The following is a 23,798-nucleotide window of genomic DNA, read 5'->3' on the forward strand; positions in this document are numbered from 1 at the left end:
CCAGGCCTCTGTGTGTCCTAAACTCTGATAGACATAATCATGCATGTGTACTGTGGGTCTCATACAACACAAGAAACATCCCTAAATAACTTCACTGCTTCTGCATGTTGTGCGGTAGAAGGATGGTGCTCACCTGCCCAGCAGTGTCCAATATTTCCATGGAAACAACTTCATCATCGATGGTTGCTTGATGTCGATACGTTGATTCTGAAAAAAAGCATAAGCTTCTTATTAAACAGAATTTCAGATTGACTGCGTTCATGACACTACTGTAAGATGCAGCACCAATCACAGATTCAGCAATGTATTTGGTGTTTTTTTTTCAATCTTTCTATTGCGAAATAATGTTCCCTTTAAACGCTACAATAGCTGCACAAATGAAAATGGACAGATATTGATGTGTGAGTGCACATTTTTTGAATTAAAATGTCTTATTCTGATTCAGTCACAATACTTGACATTATATTTCATTATGTGTCATCTCTAAATTAAATGCTTATCATGGGTGATCCGAGGTGGGATCATGAATCAATTAGCCTTTAGCAGCTGCAGTCCCCCATGTTTGCCGTATTGCATTAAGGCACCACGCACACCCAATGACATTGAAAATCAATGGTTTCAGTGATATAGAAAGGCCCATCTTCATTCCACTGTTTTCCAGTTTGTTCTGCGTCTTGCAACCTCAGAGCGCATTGACATGCTCATGTCTGCCCACACATGTGATTATGGGTATGCTCTTTGTGCCAGACCTGTAACAGAAAGAACATGCACACGTGTGTAGTTTAAGCACACTGGAAAAAGTGGTACCCTTGGATAAACCAGAAAGTTATCGCAAAACAAACGTTTTAAATGTTTTATTTTCCAAATAGTGTTTCTTTATAGAATCTTCTTGTTCGTGACAGCTGATGCCTGTTGGCAAAATTCAACCACGATCGATCTCTTTTCAAACTCCGGTCTGAAACGAAAGGTTAGAAGACGGATCATGCTGCGGACTGGCTCCACAGAGGCTGAGAGAACTTGGATGGCGAAACACCCCACCTGCCCACACCTTGTGTGGCCCGAGGCATCTTCAAAAGAACTACATTCAGCCGCCCCACCTTGGTAGGTTCTGCATAGGGAGTCAGAGATGGTGAGTGCCAAACCGATGCAAAATCCCATGCTATGAACTATGAGAATTTAGTCCCTCATGGAAAAACAAAACTGGGGCCAGATTACCATGTAATGCGCAATCTGAATGACACCTGGCCTAGTAAGATCGTTGTCTGTCTCCCCTTGTTTCCCCCCCTGCCTCGTCGCGCCTTGAAACACTTGTGTATAGGCGCGTTACAAATGCCTTATCATATCATATCATCATATCATATCATGTTTTGCTCTCTACAAACAACATTTTAGCATGTGAAATTGCATTAGTGGTTGTGCAAATGCTTTTGCACGTCATATGCACTGGTAATTATTAAATTGAACAGGCACAAATAGCATTTTAGGCTCATGCAAACATATGATAATCCAGCTCATCGGGTGGAAGATTGCACTTTGCATATCAAGTGGGGGATTAGTGTGCAACAAATCAGGGCCTGCATTGTTTGGAGACTATGGCCATCATTATAGTTTTGTCTGTTTCCCGCCGGTAATTCTGGTGGTATACCTGCAAACCTGCCTTAGCGCCTCCACCACCCGATATCCCGGTATTAGCCAGATATTGCAGGCGGTGGAGTGCTGGTCAATTCCCATGGAGTTCGATAGCCTCCTTGGGATGGGATGGGATTGCCCGAATTACTGGCACCAATAGCCCCATTGCCAGTGATTCTGGCAATTATATGCTGGTAGGGCCCTGATCTACCGGCAGGTCTGGCCTGCCGGGAGATCTGAGGCTCCCACCGGCAAATTTGAAGTGTCCTGGGCAGGAAACAATTCAGGAATTGGAATTACTGGCATTTTTGAAAGACTTGCACACTTGTATCACGCATAGAGAAAACTATCACCATCCCCCCACAAATGGTAGCTTGTGCCCTGCTCCTTTGTCTGCGGTGGTTTCTGCCCTACCAGGATCCACTTCCCTCAACTGGGTCCTCTGGGATTATGACAGATTCTGCTCCTACTGCTTATGAGGAAGAGCTAATGGTTCAGTCCTTGAGCTCTACCCGCTGGACTGATGGGAGTGCCCTTCCGGAGATTGGAGGGATCAGGAGGAAAACGGCTACGTATCTGATGCTTGGGAGGTGCAGCAGGAACCAACAGACACTTGTATCAACAACCCAATAACATCATGGTTGTGAGAAACAAGAGGGTGACTGCAATGGCCGGAGGTTCTGGTGATGTAGAGTTAAGATAATGAACTGGAAGCCTAAGAAGGTCTTTCCCCTGCAACAGTTCACTGGTCTCCTGTTTTGCAAGTTCAAATGACCTTTTTCTGAACAAAAAGGAGATGGAAGGAGGCGAGTTTTGAAGAGTATTTAGTAAAATAATAGAGTAGGAGCAGAACACGCCTCTACAAATCAAGATATAAGGCGACTCCTTCCAGGCAAAGAAAAGTGTCTTCTGCATTTAAACTACTGCCCTTTACATGATTTTACAAACCAGTCAACATCAAGCGAGATTCTCAAAACAATGTACGTTTCACTGTGGTTAGGTGCAACCCCAGAATGATGTCAGAACCTCGAAGAAAATATCGAACGTGTATAATCATTTTAGTTAGACTTTCAATTTACAGAAGAGCATCCTTGCAGACTCCGCTGCAATGTCAACGTCAACGCGTCCGATATTTTGTATACATGTTTTTTTATAACAAACAGTTCACAATTTCATCAAATCAATTTACACAAGCATTTAGGAAATTTAGAGGGATCTCCATTTTAAAACAGCATTGTTTGCTTGGTAAATGGGCTGCTAAGATCTCAAGGCATCGTCACCTCCATTTCTATGAAGACTGATTGTGGAGCATTTACTTACATTTTTTTCAATGAAAGAAAATTATCATACAAACTAGCACTCCCAAAAGCTGAACCAAAAAAACCCACATTCGTGACAGTCAGCTCCGGCAATACCAATTAGCGTAGTGCAGAGATTTACAACATTGCCACCTCTGGCTTTCGGATGTTCTGAACTACGCTACCCATTGGCCCAAGCCAGCCATCAGCCAACTGTGAGCTATCATGGGCGTACCAGACCAAAATGAGTGGAAGACTACAGATCACAGATCCCTAGCCTATAGATTCCATGTTCTCTGCTTAGCACAGATGGAACTTGGTCACAACGTCGCAGGACAAATTATACACTGTTTCAAAAGGACTACACACCAAAACTTGAGAAATAAAAAACATTAATTTGGAGAACTGCACACCACACAGCTGCAGCCTGTGCCACCATACAGGGATGTCGATGCACACAAGGATTGGACAAGCAATCACCACGTGTTTTCTAATGTATCTTTCTGGTTTATAATGTGATTGAAGCTTTGGATTCTATATGAATGGTGTAGGCCAGGGGTCATGAACGTGTGGCTCTCCGGATTTTATGGACTACAAATCCCATTGCCATGTCAGGAGCGTCTACCGGGGTTTTAATGCCCACTATCCTGTTTCAGTCCACAACAGCTTCCTCTTTAAACATGCTGTTCAACTGAAAGCAGCCAGACCAACCAGGGATGTATGATGGCACTACCTGTTGGATAAGCAATGCAACATACATCATCTGGTAATATGAATTTACACATGAGAATCCATGCCTGTGAGCAATTGTTTATTTTCTTTTAAGATTATTGGTGATGTCTGTTCATCCATCAACCAATGCAAGACACCACTCCTTTTGCCAAGTGGCAAAAAACCAGCAGATTCAAGTGGTATCCTCTGACTTGGCCTTTCAAAATATGGGCCGGGTTTAAGACTTAATCACACAATGTGTAGAGGCAAAACCAGTGCTAAAATACAAAAAGAAAATAAAAAGTAAAACTACAAAGTTATGATAAGAGATTCTGTTATCTAATTAGTATAACATATTTTGGGAGAATTGATAAAAAGAAACACGTGAAAATAAATTCCACTGTTATAGTAAAACTCAATGCAATCCCAGTTACCATGGATGGCTACTGGGAGTAATGATAATCAATGGAAAAGTGCTATCCTGGTCCTTCAGAGCGGGGCATGGGCAGCAGTGTGCCAGTGGATTGGGATGCTCCACTGCACCATATGTGATGGTTGCTTGTGCAGATTAATGATATCATTTTACATGAGTTTGAGAAGTAACACTGTGTGCAAATTGTGGTGTAACGTCTGCCTGTTTCACAAAGATAACACACACTGTGGCCACCACTAGTCTAACTTTCGTGTACGCATGTTCTGCCGGAGCAAGTGAACGCGGAAGACACATTTGACGTTTTCCACTCATCTCTCACACTCCCACCCTCAAATGTTAAAACTTCATATAAAATATACACACCATGATTTTGCAGGTGAAACTCCAGCAAAGTTACACCTTGGAGGGTCTCTGCCATGCACACGCACACTCATACACAAAAACAAACGCCAGGCAACACCCCCAGATGCGTCCATTTCATGTGGCACATACCAACATGTACTGTGAGGAACATCATCAGCGGATCTTACATGGAGGACAATCCTCCAGGGTGTAAACTCGTTGGTCAACTTTACACCTTCAATTCAACAGGAATAAACCCTGTTTGTGAGTCGGTGTAAGATACACCAGTAGAAGATGCACTTTTTCCAGATGTAAGCCATACTTACACCCTTAAAGCTTCGTGAATCCATATCCACGTAGGTTTTGCTTTACTACATAACATACCAAAATATGAATAAATACAGATAGAAATATTGATACGATAAAATACACAGAAACGAGACTGCGCCAAATAGTTGATCAAGGGCAACCTTTGAATAAAACCAACTTTTGGTTTTTTGAAACACTATTTGGCACAGTCTCGTTTCTGAGTATTTTATCGTATCAATGTTAATTTTTGGTGGTTTTGAGTGGTTTTTTCAAACCACAACTCAGTGAGACGCGACATACTATCTACTATTGGAAATGGTGACAACAAGTATTTTTTCTCTGATATATTTTTGTCGGCTAGATAAACCGTACCCAGAAAGCCACAACATTTACCTCTACAGATACAAATATACATTAAAAAGACCTGCAATTACGCAATATCAAGATGAGGCATGAATCATAGGAGCTGCTAAATATGCTACAATTTTGGAACTTAAGTTAAAACTGTTGTAATCAGTAATCGTTTTGACTGTAATGTTTGTTTTACTAATACATATGTCACTTTTCCTTTAAGATCAGGTATACACTACTGCAACTTTCTGCTGCTATGAGTGCGGTTTAGAAGGATCTTTGCATTTGGGTAAAAATGGTCGTAGTACCGCCATTTTACTTTAATGAACGTATGCATCAGGGTAATTATTGCTGTGATGTAAATATCTTGAAAGCAGCACTGCAGCAGTGCAAGGTTTGTGTAATATGGGTATCATCCCAGGAATGCAGAAGTGGATTCCATTGCCTTCCCCTATTTTTTTTTATTTTATTTATTTATTTATTTATGTATTTATTTATTTATTTATTTATTTAGTTGGTTAGTTAGTTAGTTATGTGTTTATGTGTTTATGTGTGTGTTTGTTTTTTGATGTATGTGTGTTCCATGTGCAAGATCCTTTGTTTATGAGCATATGTATATAACAGACAGTGGAACCCCTCCCCCAAACCACCAAAATATACATTACTTGCTTAACACAAGGGTAGCGGTGAAACAGAGATGACACATACTGGTTTCACGCATTCTGTTAGGTATGGGAAAAGTTGATTCCTGGTTTGAGTGGAGGTGCTAGGTGCTACACAGTAGAACATACACTATATGTAGTGTCATTAATGCCGGGTAAGGGGCCCCAAAGCTTAGTACAAAACAAATGTCAAGATTCACCTACTTTTCTAAATGGATAGTGATATTAAAAAGGTATCTGTTTTCATCTCAGGATCCATTCCTCAAACACTTCAGTTGCCTGCACTTCTTCAAATATCAACGAGCTCCATTCTTAATGTCTGCACTTATATGTTTTTCCTACCGGCCGCCATTTTGTTGCATTTAATAAATATGTAAAATAGCAGAGGGTAGTACAGGACACTACACTGACAATTACTTCCAAAAGGTTCATCAAGATGAAGGAGGCAAAACAGCTGAATCCAAACATTGCCCAACAGCGAGCAGCACGAGTAGGCACACTTGCAATAAAAAATACACAAAAAGACTACATTCAGATAAATCTCTGTAAACCAGTACTTTGAGCCACGGATAAATTAAACCGTCACTATATTTGTGTTTTGCAATGTGCCTAGAATAATTCAGAAGACATGAAGGTAGCAGGTGTGGAGGAAAGGGATATGGTGGGGAAGGGGCATTGTGTAGCGCATTAGGGTACGCAGTACACTTGAGCAAGCTAATCCAAAGTCTATAAATAAGTCGACTTCTACATTAGTTACAAAAAAGGTTCACACGCTATAGCTAATGGTAAGTGCAGACTTAAAGTGGATTCAAGTGCCTGCTTGGCCCAGTGCCCATCAGATACTAAATGCCTTCCTAAATAGGCCAGAGGTGGACAACAATGGAACAATTCATGCCAACAGAAACCAAGAGACTTTAAAAAGGCTGTTGGTGATCAATAATGTAAACAACGTTGGCAAATAAGAACCACTATGATGTAAATACGCGGTCACTTGCCGATGCAGCCCCCTGGGGTGAGTGAGACGGGTGGGAGTGCTACCTATTGTGTGGGATTTCATTGTAAGCCGGGGGTTGGATAGTGAGCAGGGGGATTCAGTCCTGGGCAACATGAAAGGCACTCGCTCGTGATCTTATGAGCAGAGACATGCCATGAGAGGGAAAGCTCATAGGAAGAGATATGGACAGGGAAGTGGAGACATCTGCCACATCTCATTCTGGCACAGGATAGGAGCAGACAGGAATGTTGTCTGTAGCAAGTAAAGTCTTCCCTGCAGTTGGATTGAGTTCTCTTGAAAGACGAGGGAGAACACTTGGGCTTAAAGAGCAGAACGAGGCATTGCAGACACTCCCTGTAGACACAGCCACATGGCCAGTCACTGCAGGTAATTCAGAATCCTTTGGCACTAGCAGCAGAGCATTCCACAACAGCAGCATTACCCTTGACCAGGGTACTGGTACTACTTTAGCGACCAGAACCCCAATTAACATCTAAGATTGTCCCTCATTGTCCTTTTTGAGACCTCCGTTTATGATTAAGGACATTTTCTTTTCCTGTCCCTCTATTTTAATCATATACATCATCTTATCTCTCACCGGTTCCGGAACCTTTTTCTCTTCTCAGTTGGATTAGAAGGAAGCCAATTTGGTCCCTTCCTTTTCACCATCAACATATAGGGCATGTATCATGCATCACCGTATCAATATTGATAACTATAATGTCACTGAGATGCCTAGGAACCATATGAACAGACAGGTCAAGCTGTTTGCCACCAGTGTTCCAAATTTGGAAAAGTGGTAAAACGTGAGTAATCAATGTATTGATGGGATAATTGGTTATAATAATAATTATAATTGGTGATTTATAACGCGTTTAATACCCAGAGGTTTCTAAGCGTGGACCTAGGGATCGAACCTAGACTAGAATGATGAGAAGAATTATGAGCTCTTCCTCACCACACTGTGGCTCTTCCAAGACCATAGACCGTGGGCGTGGCCACATTAACAACCCACTACTGTGGCAAAAGCTACAGCTGAATAAAAGAGTAAAGAGAAGCAGATAGAATAGCAAAAATTATAATCAATGTTCTCAGGCAGGAATTCACTCAATGCCGCACTGACTCTATCTGGATCTGTAGACCGCCACACAGTGACACAGCCCAGCTACGCTTCTCTGCAACTCTGGAGAAAGGGACCCGCAACATCAAGTGTCAAGCAGCACCACGTCAAGCAGCTGTCATGATGCCTACCTCCGCAGCACCAGGCCAGGCCCAGCACCCCCGGAAGCAGGCATCATGCCCTCAGGTAAAAGCCCAGCGGCCCCTTCATGTTGGACATCAGTCCTGGCACCATAGGCGCCAGGCTCATAAAGGGAGGTGTTTTGTGCACTTACCTGATGCAGACCATGCTGCACGCTTCAGGCCTCCCTGAGACCTGAAAGGGACTATTTTTTCATAGGGACTATTTTTTCACTCGGGTGTGGCCAGGGAAGGATACATACCTAGTTGGGGAAGGATACATACCTGGGACTTCTTTGGAGGCTATTTAAGCCACGCCCAGACAGCAGCTCATGCTTCGCGTTGTTCTGCTTCCTGCAGCTTAACGCTCACCGTGTCTGCTCCTGCTCCTGGACTCCAGCCACACCCGCCTCGAACCTGGAAGACCTGCAAGGAAGGAAGAGAAGAGAAAGGTGAAAACCAAGGACTATTTCAAACTTCTTACCTGCATCCAGAATCTTCTCGCCAGCATCCCTGAAGAAAGACTTCCATTTAAAAGCATTGCGTTGCTCGCTGCAGCGCCACGCTTCACTCACCTGTCCTCGAGACATCTCCCGGCTCCATCGCGGCTGTCAGCATCGGACGCCACATCTCTGCACCTAGGGGAGAGAGGAAGAAACAAAAGGTGAGCAGAAGGAACACAGAAGGAAAGCCTGATTAACAGCCATAATCCTTACCGGCTTTTCTTCCACATTTCGGGTCGGCGCCGCCCCGTTGGCAGGTACCGTACCCCGGCCCCTATGGGGAAAGGACAAGAGACATTTCTGGGGAATGATAAGGACATTTAGAGGGATCGCCCTCATCACTACTCACCTCGGCAGTTTAACCCCTCGACGCATCGCCTTCATTCTGCACCTGAAATAAAGGACAGATCACAGGTTAGAAAGACAAAATAAAGGGGGCCTAACTTGAACTTTGAACTTTCATACTTACGGCGCATCGCTCAGGAAAGTCAAGTGGATTATGCCAGCGCCATTCTGAAAACCAGTGAAGTAACTGGACGAACGCGCGCCCCTGCACCAGAAGCAGGATGGAGAGTTCATCCTTCCAAACCATAAGGTGAGCTTAAACGGGGGTTTGGAGGAAGTTAGAGAGGAACGAAGGGGGAAAGGGGGGAGCTAGCACACTATTCTGCAGACTGTTAATCCCCTTTCTCATCTGCAGAAGGACATTCCTACGGGCCAGGCAAGCACGATTTGGAGGTCCTGTCCAATCGGTGTTCCGGGTCCTGCGCATCACGCTAGAAGAGGCCACAGCAATCCAGACTAGACCAGCGCCCCCGTGGGAACCAGGTGAGCGTTACAGCAGCTTCCTCCAACACAGATAAAATATCAGAGGAATCAATAGCATCAGAACTGAACAGCCAAACAGAAATGGACATGAATATTCCGTCTTCCTAACAGTTAGCTGTCTTTCACACGTATTACTACAAGCAATCGTCTGGGTTAATTTAATATAACATAACATATATTGAACATATATTTAGACATTCAAATTCAACAGAGGCATAAGGGAAACTGGGCAAGAAAACAAGCAAAAGGGGAGAAAAAAACAACAAACAAAAAGGTCACAAAACCAATTCGAGAATTCTAGATTTTAAAATATGGACAAGCAGTCACCAGGATGTGAAACGCGTTGTAACGCACCTTTGTTTTTGTTCCTCTGTGAATCCATCAAACCTGGCAATTATTTCTACACTGCTGCCTTAGAGGGTTTTTCTTTCCAAATCAATTCTTTACGATCCGGAGAAGAATCGAACAGGGCTCCTTGGAGTGCATTCCCCCAACGTTGCCAAATATGCAAGGTTTTTCTTAAAATATATATATTTATTTTTTTTATCAGTGAAAAAACTTTGTTAAAGGGACGTTATGGTTAAGTTGCGCTACTAAAACATGCCAGGCGTATTAAATGGACTGTATGATTTTAAATAAAACCGATAAACCCTAGAAATTCGCCAGTTATGGTAAGCTAGCAACCATGACTCGCGCCACCATCATGCTCTGCTAAGACTAATACCCATGACATCAAAGTTGACATCACAAATGACATTCATGACATCGCTCATAAAATTACATATCTTATTACCCCTTCTTTTTTGTTCACTAACATATCTAGGCCAGGTGGGTTTTAGGAAGAAAAAATGCAAAAGATACTGTGTTTCTATACCTTACTCTTCTTTTATGTACTTACACAACTTCCCTTAGAATTCATTCACATTATACAACACATACAGATAAGGGAATAAGCAGCTTTGAGATACAGCAAAAATGTCTAAGCATGAACTTAAATAGGCAGGTTATGCACACTTTCTGGTAATGCTGCTGTTTTTATTGCTTACTTTACTTTCCTTGTATATACTCATATTTCTATGCATTGTTGTCTTTTATATTTAATGTGTACTACTACAATTATGCAGTAAAGAAGGCATTGTTAGGTAATTAGTATATGTGTCACAGTGCACAAAATGCTGAAATGAAAGGATTCATCATTTTACTATCCAACATAGTAAGGTATTGAATATTGCAGCTCTATGGCACATGCTGCAGAGAATGCCTATATTTCTATACAAGTTCATTCATGTACTGGAAAACAGTCAGTAACACAATGATGTTTATATCAATGCATCACCTAATGAACTATTTGGCACATGATAGTTCTTCCAATGATTTTTTGACTTTTTTCTGCCAATATTATAACAACTATTTATTGTAGAGGCTGTGCATAAAAACTAAATGCATATGTAATGTCATTATTGATATCATCTTTGAGGTCATGGGTATTAGTCTTAGCAGTGCATAGTGGTGGCGCGAGTTATGGTTGCTTAGCTTACCATAACTGGTGAATTTCTAGGGTTTTTCGATTTTACTTAAAACCATTATGTCCATTTAACAACTTTTTTTCACTGAATTTCATAGGTTGTTAGTGGCGCAACTTAACTATAATGTCCCTTTAACAGCATATTTTCACTGAATTTCATAGGTTTCTTGTAGCACAACTTAACCATAACATCCTCTTAAAAAATTTTTTTTCACTGAATATAGATATAGATATCATGAATTTTTAGTAGGATTCCCTTAGTTTATATACATGTACAAACAACATATTGAACCCCTGTCCTACGCTAGTGGTTCTGATGCCCGCGGACCATGCGCATGTCCATGGATGGACTCGGTCAACATCAACCCTATCCAAAAACTCAGGGGGTATCTTACATTGTTGTATCATGCAATAAACACACTGAACATGTTCAGAGAGCAGCATATAAATAAATGACATTAAAAAATAAATAAGAAGTGCAAACTGTATATGTAAGACACCAATAGTCCAATTACATAGCATATTAGCATATGAAACATAAAGGAACAAACCAAAAAAAAATAACATATGCCTCCAACAGAATTACCTCACTGATGCTTTATACAGAAACTGCACAACAAATATCAACAGAACACCTACATAGCAGTAACAGGAAAACTAAAAAACCAAACTGGTAAGTACACTACATTTATTCCTATATTTATAAACTTTCTGTAGTAGGATACACTGAAAAATGATTTTCTTTTTTTTTTACACAGAAATGTCTCGTACTTTGGAATGGCTAGAAGAACATTTTCCTCGGGACGAAATGAGTGAGAACAGTGATACAAATGGCAGACACTACACTTTTCTAAATAAGCCATTTAATAAACATTATTTTATGTGTACTTAACACATTTATTTTTAACAGAACATACAGACAATAAGAACAATACTGAAACAGACACTTAGGAAATTCATCTGCAGCATTTAGAGCAATAAATGGGTCAATTAATGACCAATTTCATTATTTTGAATAACTTTGTAGAGAACCATATCATGAAAAAAAAATATATCACTGTCCCACATGTACCTGTACCCTTCTCCATGCTGCAGCCAACCATCCCCAAAAAATCCCCATCACGAAAAACGTTATGATGAGACTTCAATCCCTTCCTCCCCTACCATCCAATAAGTAGAAACCCCTAATTCCTCTGTACTTGTATCAATTTTTGCTTCCCCCTCTCTTTCCTGTATTTTCTTGTGAAATGTCACCCTTGCACATGTCCTAGACCATGTCCCTAGCGATCTGCATACTTTTTGGAACTTTTTGAACCCTTTTTGGTGTTAGAGGTGTTCGTGAATAGCTTGGGTGTCCGCGAAGCACGCACAAGCACCCTATAAAAGGCCACACCCCAGAGTTGCTTCTCATTCTGTTTTTGGAGTTCCAGGACAGACACTGCTGAATTAGATATTTTGCAAATTGCTGCCTTTGCTGTGCCTCCTGACACCATTGAAGATGACAACCATAGCTGCTGCTGCTCTTGCTGGTGTTACTTCTTCCTCAGCACCTCCCCCAACCCCTCCACCACCACCACCTCCCCAAGGGTCTGTAAAGGGGAACAGGCGTGAGGATGTATAGGAGGATGAAGATTATGACGAGGATGAGGTAATGGAAGTCCCTACTACTAACAAGTCACCGTGAATCTTGGGTGTGGAGGTTGTTTGCCAATCTTGATGGAGTACCGAAAGCTTGTGCAAACAAGGTGTGTTGCACTGTCTGCCAGTTGGTGCTCAGTCTTGGCAAACCAGGTTTGTACAGCTACGGTACTACCTCAATGAAGCGACACTTAAGGTCATTCCACGGTGGGACTATTCGTAAGGTTGTACCCTGCGATAAACGTAGTAGGATTATTGTTGCTGCACAATATTTAAAACCAATGTGTGATATCCATATGACCTCCATGATTTCCTAAACATATACAAGGTTATAAGTAAACCATTAAGGGTTGACATATGTATGGGTTTTTGAGGTAATGAGTGTCGACCATATTAATTGACTGTCTTTTGAAGTATTTGTTTATTCTTTGAACATTATGTTACACAAATCAGATTATAAGCAGAATGTTGCAGACCCTTTCCTATGCTAATATATACGCCAATCAACTTTGATGCAAGTAAAGTAAATGCTGATATTCCTTGCATTCTAGAATACAATAGACTGTGTTCACTCTACGCCCCCCATCTAAAAACCTATCCTGTTCCTCAAAAAGCAAAAGTTTGTAAAAGAAAACTACTTCAGACTCAAATTATGCACGATCTCAAAGCAATTCCTCCAAAGAAATTAAAAGAAGCTAGTACTTCATCGAGGACCACAAACAAAGAAGGATCTAGTGCACAAAGTTAACTATCTCTTCAAAGAAACAATGTGCACTCCAAACAAATGACTTGAACACAGAACTGTCAGGTCCATTCAATTTTTCAAATACAACTGGTGTAAATTGCTATGCAAATGTAACAATCAATATTCTATTCCAATTGCCACCAATTATTGACAACATTTACTTACATGGGACAGACCAATTGTGTTTGCAAATGTTAGTCCTTCACAGAAATGCAACCAACAATCCTGACAACACTTGCAGTGTTTCTGGAATAAGGCAGGAATTGGACTACTGTGCTGGAATGGTTAAATTCACTATAAACAGACAAGAAGATTCACAATAATGTCTAATTTGCTAACTACAAGTACTGGAAAACAAAAACATACCTATAAATGAAATCTTCCAGATTTCATACATGTGGAAACATACATGCACTCTTTGCAGCCACGTGGCACAAGAACAACCTAATGAGCGTGTTGCGTATGTATCCATACCTAACTTTGAATCCATTGCATTTCAGCAACTTGTACAAAATGCAAACCATGTCAGATTATGTACTACCTGCAATTCAGATAATCGCTCCATTTTACAAGTACAGACACATCGTAAATACGTAATAGCAATGCTTTTACGTTACAATGCAGATGGTACCAAAAGCAACTGCAAACTGACTGGATTCAAACATGGACAAGTATCACTTGGTAAGAAAACATTCACAACAATAGGTATAATCTACCACGCAGGAGCCACAATCAATGCAGGCCACTACACTGCATATATAAAAAAGAATTGTTGTTTCAAATGTAATGATACTACCATTACTCTAAAACAGAGGATACCAGCAAATCTTGTAAATGCTTACTTAATATTCTTAAAATACATGTATTAACTAATCTGTGTATGAACATTAACAAAACTTCAACTTCAAAACTATCAACAGTTAGAATATGCCAACAGGTATCAAACTGCCCCAACATTCTGCAAAAAGCAAACAGATAAATGAAAACCACTAAAATGAAACAAGAAATAAACAATTAGAATACCCCAACAGGTATCTAACTGCCCCAAAATTCTGCAACAAGCAAACACATAAAAGAATACCACTAAAATGGAACATGAAATAAACAATTAGAATACACCAACTAGTATCTAAATGCAACAATACTACCACCACTTCCAAATCAAAAACCATACACCTATTCAATTCCCCCTATTGAAATCAACCAAAGAATTTTACTGTACAATAACGTAGAAAGGTTTTTTTCAATCCAGCATGGATTTCTTTCCCACAGACCCAATGATTTAATGAACAAGCACAGGAACTGAGCAAATTGCACAGTACACTGGTTTGAACTATAGTACTTCTAAAGTACTAACTATGAGAGTCGACAAAATACAGAAATGTCTACTATGCAATGCAATAACTCATTATAAACTACCTACACTAACATGTGGTCTTTTCTTTTATCACAGAGATTGAAAAAGAATGTCTGTCCCAATTACCCATGTCATGAAGAAACTGCATACAACCACAAAATGTCAAACAGTAAGCATATAATGATTGGACTCACAAACACCACAGCATAACACACCCATTGAAGCAATAACCTGACTGTAGACCACAATACAAAAGGTTTCCTTTCATGGGTATTTTATGCTGCAGTGCTTTTTGCCAAATCCTACAATCTTGACTGCATAGAATGGCAAAAACTAAACTAAACAAAGGAAACAGTACATATATCATGATTAGACTCACAAACACTTCAACATAACACACCCATGCAAATGAACACCTAACCAATAAACACAACCCAAAATGCCCAGAATCTTCAATACCAACATTCTGAACACAATCCAACAAACAGACTAACATACATCATCTCACTATCCTATAAACATTATTACACTACTACCAATCAGTACACACACTTTTGAAAACATATCCCCTTAGCAGCGAACATACCATAGTCAAAATGTTTGCTTTCATGGGTGTGTTATGCTGCGGTGGTTGTGGCGTGGGCCTAGAGTCTTGGGTGCATGGCCGAAGGGCATCCAGCCATGCACCCAAGACTCTAGGCCCTGGCCACAACCACCGCACCATAACACACCCATGAAAGCAAACACCTGCCAAATAACCACAACCTAAAAAACATAACACAACCACCTCACAACCTATCCACTTCAATTAACATTATAAAACAATAATTACAACCAATGCACAAACTCTTCAATACATACCCTCTTGACCCAATGCTCTACTAATGACCCAAAACCAACATCATAGTAAAGTAAAATAGCCAGTAGTGAGCCCAGTGTTTAGTATGTCCACGGACAACCGCAGTGACTGCGGACACCGCAAACACATCACAGCCTTCTCCCACCTAAACAAATACAGCTTTTGACCCATCTCTCACTCCCCAACCGTCTCCAACCACACCTAGACACCAACACACTCCCCAAAATTGGATTTATGCTCAGTTCCATGCCGCGCTGTCCAAGGATGTCTGCGGATCCAACTTGGCGGGCGCATCGAGAGAATGTGACGCACTTCACGCTTCCAGCCAATCAGCAAACATGTTGTATGTCCGTGGACACAACATAAGCCGATTAACCAATCGATGTGCGGTCCGCAAAGCGAACAGGGAAGTGTGTCCGCGGAGCGGACATAGATATCACTAATTTCTTTAGACAACTTTTTGGTCATTTTAAAAAAACTACTGGACGGATTTCCACCAAATTTACAAAAGCACGCTTTTGGGACCAATCCGCCGCTCCTGCCACAAATTTGGTGAAAATCTGTCCAGCGTTTTGGGCTGTAGGCGTGAGCAAAGATTTTCTCCATTTAGTCTATGGGGAAAAAAATGTGGGACCCCCCCATATAACTTTGCCCCCTCTTAAACCAAACCTCACCAAACTTTGCAAGAAATTGCAGCATGGGCCATATACTTTTTATGAAAAGTTTGGTGAGGATTCGTCCACGGGGAGCGAAGTTAAAAGCCACCCAAAAAGTGCTCTTCCTATGGGTTTACGAACTTAACCATAACTACATGGCCGCTACTATATATAGATTATGCTGGGCTCAAATATCTCATTGCAATGTATTGGCTCTACATTAATCGAAAGGGTAATGAGTTCCACCATTCCTTATACCATCTCTGAGCAAAATTGTACCCTAGAATACCAAGAAATTAGCAAGTTGATGTTGTTGAAAAGAATGCAATTGAGACAGTAACCATAGTGGAAATGTCAGTGGGGACACAAAAGGGGATGATGCCCTCTGATGTACAGGAAGTGGTTACATTTGAACCCCATGGGATGTGTGAGACGATGGGTGGAAAGTACTTGTCTGTGGACCTCCTATCAAATGCATGTGCCAATGAGCATATTGGTGACTTGCAGGAAGAGAGAGACATAGAATGTGAAATAGAGTGTGAGTCCACTCCAATCAACACCTCTGCACCAGTTCAGGAGTTAGGTGGTATGCACATTCAATCACAAATTGAATTAACCACTGTACCTGGGGAGATGACCTATGAAAATCAACAAGTCCCACAAATCTCTTATGTATAATTACCAAATAGTATCACAGGTTATCTTTGCTGTTAGATAGATATACCTGTAGAAGATAGTATGATAGAAACACATATGGAAGATGAACAAAATATGATTTCTAGCAATATGAGCATCACAAGTGTATCCTCCAATGCAATGTTTGAAGTCTTTGAAAACATACTAAACATGGCGGTTGAGAGATGCGAAAGACTGGAAAAAAGCTAGATGTACAGTCTCTTCTACTTCATAAAAGCATAAACCATTGTAGAAAAACCCTAAAGGTACAAACCACAAACACTGAAAGTGAGGGTGGTGTAATTCTGAGTGATGTTAGACATATGATCAATCAAGAGTTGTTGAGAGCAAATATTGATACAGCACAAAAATCTGTGTCTTCCGTAAAACTGGCAATTAGAATTTTAAATGGTGGACACAAAGTTATTGACCTTGTAAGAGGAGGAAGAGTGTGATGGAGATAGGGAGCAAGATAAGAAGGACACACAAGAAAATATTGCAGGCTGTAATGTATGGAAAATGTAGCAACGTGAATGCAAAGAATGCCTTTGTGGTACGATATGATCTTGACCACCTAGACATAGTGAAACTAAATATGAGCAGCTTTTTATACCTTTTGAGGGCACTACTAGTGTCAAGAGAGTGAGATATCCAAGTGACATACGTAGCTATATGGTGGATGAGGTGATAAATATTGATATTGCAGGGTATAAGAGTTGTAATGTTGATACTTCTACTCAGCCTAAGGCACGGAAACAAGGGAAAAAGAGAGCTGTTACAGGCATGGACGACTGTGTGTTGGAAAATGTCCAATGCCTGTTTGTAGGTGAAACTGACTCTTTGAGTAACACATCTAATGAAAAGACAAAAAGAGCGAATGATGGAAGATTAGTCAGTGCTGCATGTCAACCTGCATTACATGAGTAATCTAAATCAAATATATTAAAGCAGGGTGAGAGAATTAATGATCAAGGCATGATAGAAAATACTGGAATAAGAGCCCTACAATTGCAGCCAAAATCTTTTTTGATTGACATCTGTCTCTAAATCGTGCAGCAGTTCTGTGCATTCCCCATAATGTCCTTTACGGGCAATCATCACTGAGGAAATAAAGATTGTAGATCAAGAGGAACATATTGAGACTGTTGCCTCAAACATATGGTTTAATGCAGAAGCAACCCTTGACTATATCCTTCAGTACGATTATGAGTTATTTTGACTGGGATATAGCTGCCTGATTGTGCCCATGATGCCAACTAAAAAAAGACCTATATTGCTGGACACAAAGTTGACTGATAATGGATGCACAACTTCTGTTATAAGGGCAAGATCGAACAAAAAGAATAGAGAAGAAGAGAGAGGTGGGACTCATAAAGGTAACAACACAAGGAATGAGACTGACAATATGAATGAAGTTGATGATAGCGATGAAGGCTCCTGGCAATGGCTCCAGAAGACCTTCAAGGCACATTTTGTGAAGCCATCTCGATGATAGAATATGTTATGTTCTTGGAATATTAGGGGCTTTAATCACTGAACCGGTGATAATGACCTATTCGCAAACATAGACATATTTGATGTGGTGGCACTTCAGGAAACCCGGATGACAGAAGTATGTGAAATTGACGGCAGAAGTAATGCACAGATATTGTCTGGTAAGGGCTCAGTCGGACAATCCAAGGGGGGCTACTAGTATCGGCTCGACACCCCTGGAGTATTGATGAGATAATCACTGCTACGACTGTGGTCCAGGCAGTTATAATTACTCATGATACTACAGGAAGCAAGGGGATGGTTGTTATATACATCTACAATCCTCAAAATCTAGTGCCTTATAAACATAACATTACAATTGTAGCTCAGATCATTGATGCCCTTGACACCAAGACGCCAACTCGGATAGTAGGTGACTTTAATACCAAAATAGGAACGCATGCGGTAGACAACTCAGATCTACACTAGGCCGCCCCAGCTACACTGTCCACACAAAATCATCAAGGAACAGCCTGGGGTGTGATGTTAAATCAACATCATTTCATGATGCTGAATGGGCATTGTGCTGGTGATGCTGAGAAAGAACGCACACGCATGGGTGGCAAGAGTGTGTCTAAAATTGACTATGTGTTTGTGAATGAAGCAGCACAGGAAATGGAGGAAGATATGTCAATCCTAACTCGGGAGGAGAGCAATCACATGCCATTATGTGTGCTTCTGAGATCTAGAACAAGTTGGTGTGAGTAAGACAGGAATGGTAACATATTTTTAAATATTGTGGCAAATCGCATACGGTGAAATGCCACCAATCTAGCAAAAGCAAAACTCTTGCCAGAAAGAGAAGTCGCTTTGTATAGTGCCCACTATATGAATTGATCTGGGGAAGATGGACTCTCATCCATTGACGGATTTTCAGTGATGACCTTAAGTATCAAAGAAGCGATCTACAAGAAAGGAAAGTATAAGAGTGTATCTGAACGTTGGAATCAAAAAGTTACCAACAGCCGTCGATACGATCAAAGAATACAAGTTGCTACATGAGAATTATGAAAACATATCTCAGATATACTATTAGGTATTAACAGTGGGCTGATGGCGATAGAAGTTACTTGTGAAATCCCTGAAAACGAGACATCGCCAATGGTTGGGGGGGAAATCAAATAAAGTGTGAAACTGAGTTATGGCAACAGTTAGCGACATATGCAATGTCTGGTAATAACACTGGTATATGGAGGGTGGTAAAAGGTGCAAATAAGATCTGACCATAAACAGTGGGTGTGAAGAAACCTGGTGTACCCATATTGCAAATACACTGGGGGCTTTCGAATCGGCAGACCAAGAGGGGAACATCATATGTGGAAAATGGTCATGTAAAGCCTCTGTGCTTGATATTTTAAGGGTAATAGAGTGATTGAATACTTCACGGGCTGCAGGTCCGGATAGCACATGCAATGGATTGATAAAAAATCATCACGTGTTATTTGGGCCCAGGCATTACACATTCTTTTTGCAAATATGGGGAAACATGGCAAAATACCAGCAACCGGGAATGAAAGTAACATCTTGCCCATCCACAAAAAAGGATGTTGGGAAGATCCAGCTAATGATCACATGTTCGCCATGCTCGATATTCCAGCAAAAGTATTTGCCAGGGTTCTGTTGGACGAATTGAATAAATGGATAACAACTAACAGAATCCTACCTCCAAACCAATCTAGGTTCAGGAAAAAGTCAGGCACTACAGATAATCACGTTACTTTAGTATCTGCGATGGAGTATGCCTGGTATGGCGGCAACTCAACATGGCAAATTCCTAATGGGTTGTTAAACATGATTATGTTGTTGCAGCAGGATACAAGTGTTAGCGTGTATCTGGATGGACAGGGTAGTCGTCTGTCTAATCTGTTCCCAACTTTGAGGGTAGTCAAGCAGGGATGTATAGTGGCTTCAACACTCTTTAATGTATATCTTGCTGACCTTGTGGATGCATTGTGTATCACCTATGCCCGCCCAGTAAAAATTGGAGCATTGATGATAAGCTGGCTGGGATATGAAGATGATCTGCTCTTACTTGATTACACACCCAAGGGTCTCCGAAATATGCTTGATGCACTAGGAAGCTAAGCGAGTAAGAATGGGTTACATATTAACATCAGCAAAAAAAAGATAATGCCATTCCATAAACAGAAATATGTGTCCCCTACATTTGTATGGAAGATCAACCAAGAACATGTTGATATTGTAAGGCACTACAAATATTAAGGGGTAATAATAGATGACAAACTAAAATGGACTGACCACTGGGAGGCAAATAAGCTAAATTATATGAGAATACCATATGCCATAAGTTCATTTATTGGCAGACAGAGTAGCTGATCAATACAAACAATACTTCTGCTATATGCGTCAAAAATGTTCCCATGTATGTTGGTTGGTGTAGAAGTGTGGGGTGACAGCTTTTTAACAGAACTGGGATAACTTGGAGCGAAAATTCTAAGGCTACTGTTTAAGATGTCAAGGAACCTGCCCTGCCAATAAAATATCTCCGATTAGAATTTGAGCAAGAGAACATTATAGTGGAGTATGACTGTTTTTTTTGGATAAAACATTTTTATTATCATTTGATTACAACATAAACAAAACAACCAAAACCAAAAAGGGAGGAACAAGAAAAAGACGAGGCAGTTACATCCACTGGGCCAGCCCGGCCCACCTTACAATAATAACTGTCTTGCATCACCATCTTCGTGGAGTACGGTCACGGTTCACCTTATAAGTGTTCAGGGTGATGTCCCCGGAGTCTGTATACCTCAGGGTCCTCCCTCCTCCCATGCCGCCCATATTTTGGAGGCCTTATTGGGACAGCCTCTTGCGGTGTAGATCCTCCTTTCAATTATAGCACATGTGTCCATGTCCAATGCCCATTGCTCCAGTGTCGGAGAGTCCGGGGCTCCCCATTTCTGTGCAATATTGCGCTTTATTAGGGCTGCTGCCGTATGCAATAGCAATTCTTCCCATTTGTTCAGTTTGTGCTCTCCCGGTGCTCCCAGGATTAGGACCTTCGGGTCCATGTCTATAGTTTTGGAGAGTATCCAGGTCAGTTCCCGACAGCAGGCTTCCCGGAAAGTACGGATCCGGGGACAGGACCAGAGGATGTGAAAGAAGGTCCCCTCCTCCTTCCCGCACCTGAGGCAGTTCGGGTTTGTCGCTTTCCCCCACCCAAAAATAGCAGTTCTGGGATAATACACTCTATGCAGTATTTTCAGTTGCACCAGTCTAAGCCTCGAGGAAATGGCGGCTTCCCGTGGGTGCATTAGTACCTGGATCCATTCCTCAGGGTCGATCTCCCCTACATCTATTTTACACTTGGCCTTTAGATTGGTCAACTCAGGGGTTGCGAAGGAAGTGATGGCGTTGTAGAGAATGGATATGCATTTGGAGGGGATATATTCAGGTAAAATGTTGCATTCTAGAGGCGAACATTCCGGGATATTGTCCTCTGTGGATAATAGACTCTCAGGGCATGGGACATTTGCATATGATGGTATCTCTCATTGTCTAGGAGCTGGAACCTGCATTGTAGGTCCACGAACGGGGCAAGATTCCCATCTTTCAAGACATCCCCCACCCTCTGGATCCCAGCCCTCACCCAGAATGGCCAGGGCTTGAGCTTTGCAATTTCTTTCAGGTTGGCGTTACGCCACAGGGGTTGCGCCGCTGATAGTCTGTTCCCCCACCCCACAAACTTGTGGACGCTCCTCCAGGTGGTAATGATTTGTGCCTTCATTGTTAGTGGGGAAGATCTGGGGGGGGTTTGGTACAGTAGTTCCAATGGATCGGTGTCGAGTATAGTTCCCACCTCGGCTTTTATATGGGGTAATTCCCGGTCTCCGTGCAGAAGGTCATTAACCACCACCAATTGGGAGGCCCAATAGTAGGTCTGAAGGCGGGGCACTCTGATCCCACCCTCCCAGATCGACCTCTGGAGTGTGGCCAGGGCTATACGTGCTTGTCCTCCGCCCCACAGGAGCTCCCTGAGGAGGGTCTCCACCCGGCCAAATTCCGCCCCCGAGATCTGCAGCGGGGCATTTTGAAGGACGTAAAGGAACCGCGGGAGGGCTAACATTTTAAAAATGGCGGCTTAACCATGAGGGTCAGGGGGAGAAGCTTCCAGTGTTGTACATCATTGGAGAATTGGTCCATGATCGGTTTGAGATTGTGCATGGTATAACTGGTAAGATCTGTTGTTATCCAGATCCCAAGGTATCGAAAGCCAAATTGTTCTATGTGGTTTGGACAGTCAGGTGGATCAGGCTGACCCCTACCCTTCACCGGGAAGAAGACCGATTTCTTCCAATTGATCCTTAGACCGCTTAATTCCCCGTATTGGACAAGCATCCAGGTCACCACGGGGCAGGTTCGGACAGCATCTCCCAGGTAAATCAGGCGATTGTCCGTGTATAGGGATATCCGGTCTTTGTGTCCCTCTTGCCACCTGAACCCTATCCAGGATGTGCTCTGGCGAAGCCATATGGACAACGGCTCTATCGCGAGAGCAAGGAGAAGGGGGGAAAGGGAGCAGCCCTGTCTTGTACCCCTGCCCAGTCAGAAAGAGCGAGAGGTCCACCCATTCACCCTGACCTCCGCCCGGACATTTGTGTACAGCAGTTTCGCCCATCCCAGGAATCCCTCCCCGAAGCCCATGCGTTCCATGATCTCCCAGAGGCCATCCCATCGGACCGAATTGAAGGCCTTCTCAAAATCAATCGCTAGAAGAGCAAGTGGGTCGATAATGGTGGGAGCCCTCTCTAACGCCAAGTGGAGTCGACGCAGGTTCATACGGGTCGATTTGTGTGGCGTAAAGCCACATTGGTCCGGGTGTATTAGGGCCTCATCCACCGGTTGTAACCTGTTGGCTAGGAGTTTGGCAAGGACCTTAGCCTCGCCATTGATTAGCGAGATTGGCCAATAGGAGGTGACTGATCCTGGGGCTTATCAGGTTTAGGGATGACCACAATGGTGGCCTTACAGAGGTCCTGCGGGAGGGTGCCCTGTTCCCGGGCTGTCAAAAACATTTTATGGAGGGAAGATGTAATGTTGCTCTCCCCCAGCTTCCGCCAGGTTTCAGCTGGAAACCCATTCGGGCCCGGTGTCTTCCCGGTTTGCAATTACGCTAGTGCTTCGGCAACCTCGGTTTCCGAGAGGGCAGAGTCGAGACTCGCCCTTTGCTGTACTGAGAGAGTTGGGAGTGGTATGTCACTAAGGAGAGTTGGGTCCAGCTGCAGGGTCGGGGCCCGATAGAGTGTTTCATAGAATTGGGCGAAGGCCTCGGCTATCTCAGCGTCCGATGTGCACCTTTCACCCCTTGAGGTGACGATCTCACGAAAGCAACGTTGTCCCTCATCCCTTTTCTCCAGCCAAGCTAGCATTCTGCCGGCCTTGTCCCCATGTTCATAAATTCTGGCTCGAGAGTCCCAATGGGCTTGTTTAGCATTATCCAATAAGAGGTTTTGGTGCCACTCAGTGGCTCGTTTAAGGGAGAGCTGGGTC

At 42.3% G+C, this 23,798-nt stretch overlaps 1 protein-coding gene across 4 annotated transcripts in view; it reads right to left on the reverse strand.

The window, feature by feature from the left end:
- RERG (RAS like estrogen regulated growth inhibitor) overlaps window positions 1-23,798 on the reverse strand; it is an 881,812-nt gene that overhangs the window by 93,695 nt on the left and 764,319 nt on the right. For all 4 annotated transcript variants that reach the window (XM_069628365.1, XM_069628363.1, XM_069628362.1 and 1 more), the window contains one exon: window positions 134-207. In XM_069628365.1, coding sequence (XP_069484466.1) covers window positions 134-207 — 74 coding nt within the window. The remainder of the gene's footprint in view (window positions 1-133; window positions 208-23,798) is intronic.

This window comes from Ambystoma mexicanum, chromosome 12 (genome assembly GCF_040938575.1).
Source record: "Ambystoma mexicanum isolate Mex_15411 chromosome 12, UKY_AmexF1_1, whole genome shotgun sequence".
NCBI classification, from domain to species: domain Eukaryota; kingdom Metazoa; phylum Chordata; class Amphibia; order Caudata; family Ambystomatidae; genus Ambystoma; species Ambystoma mexicanum.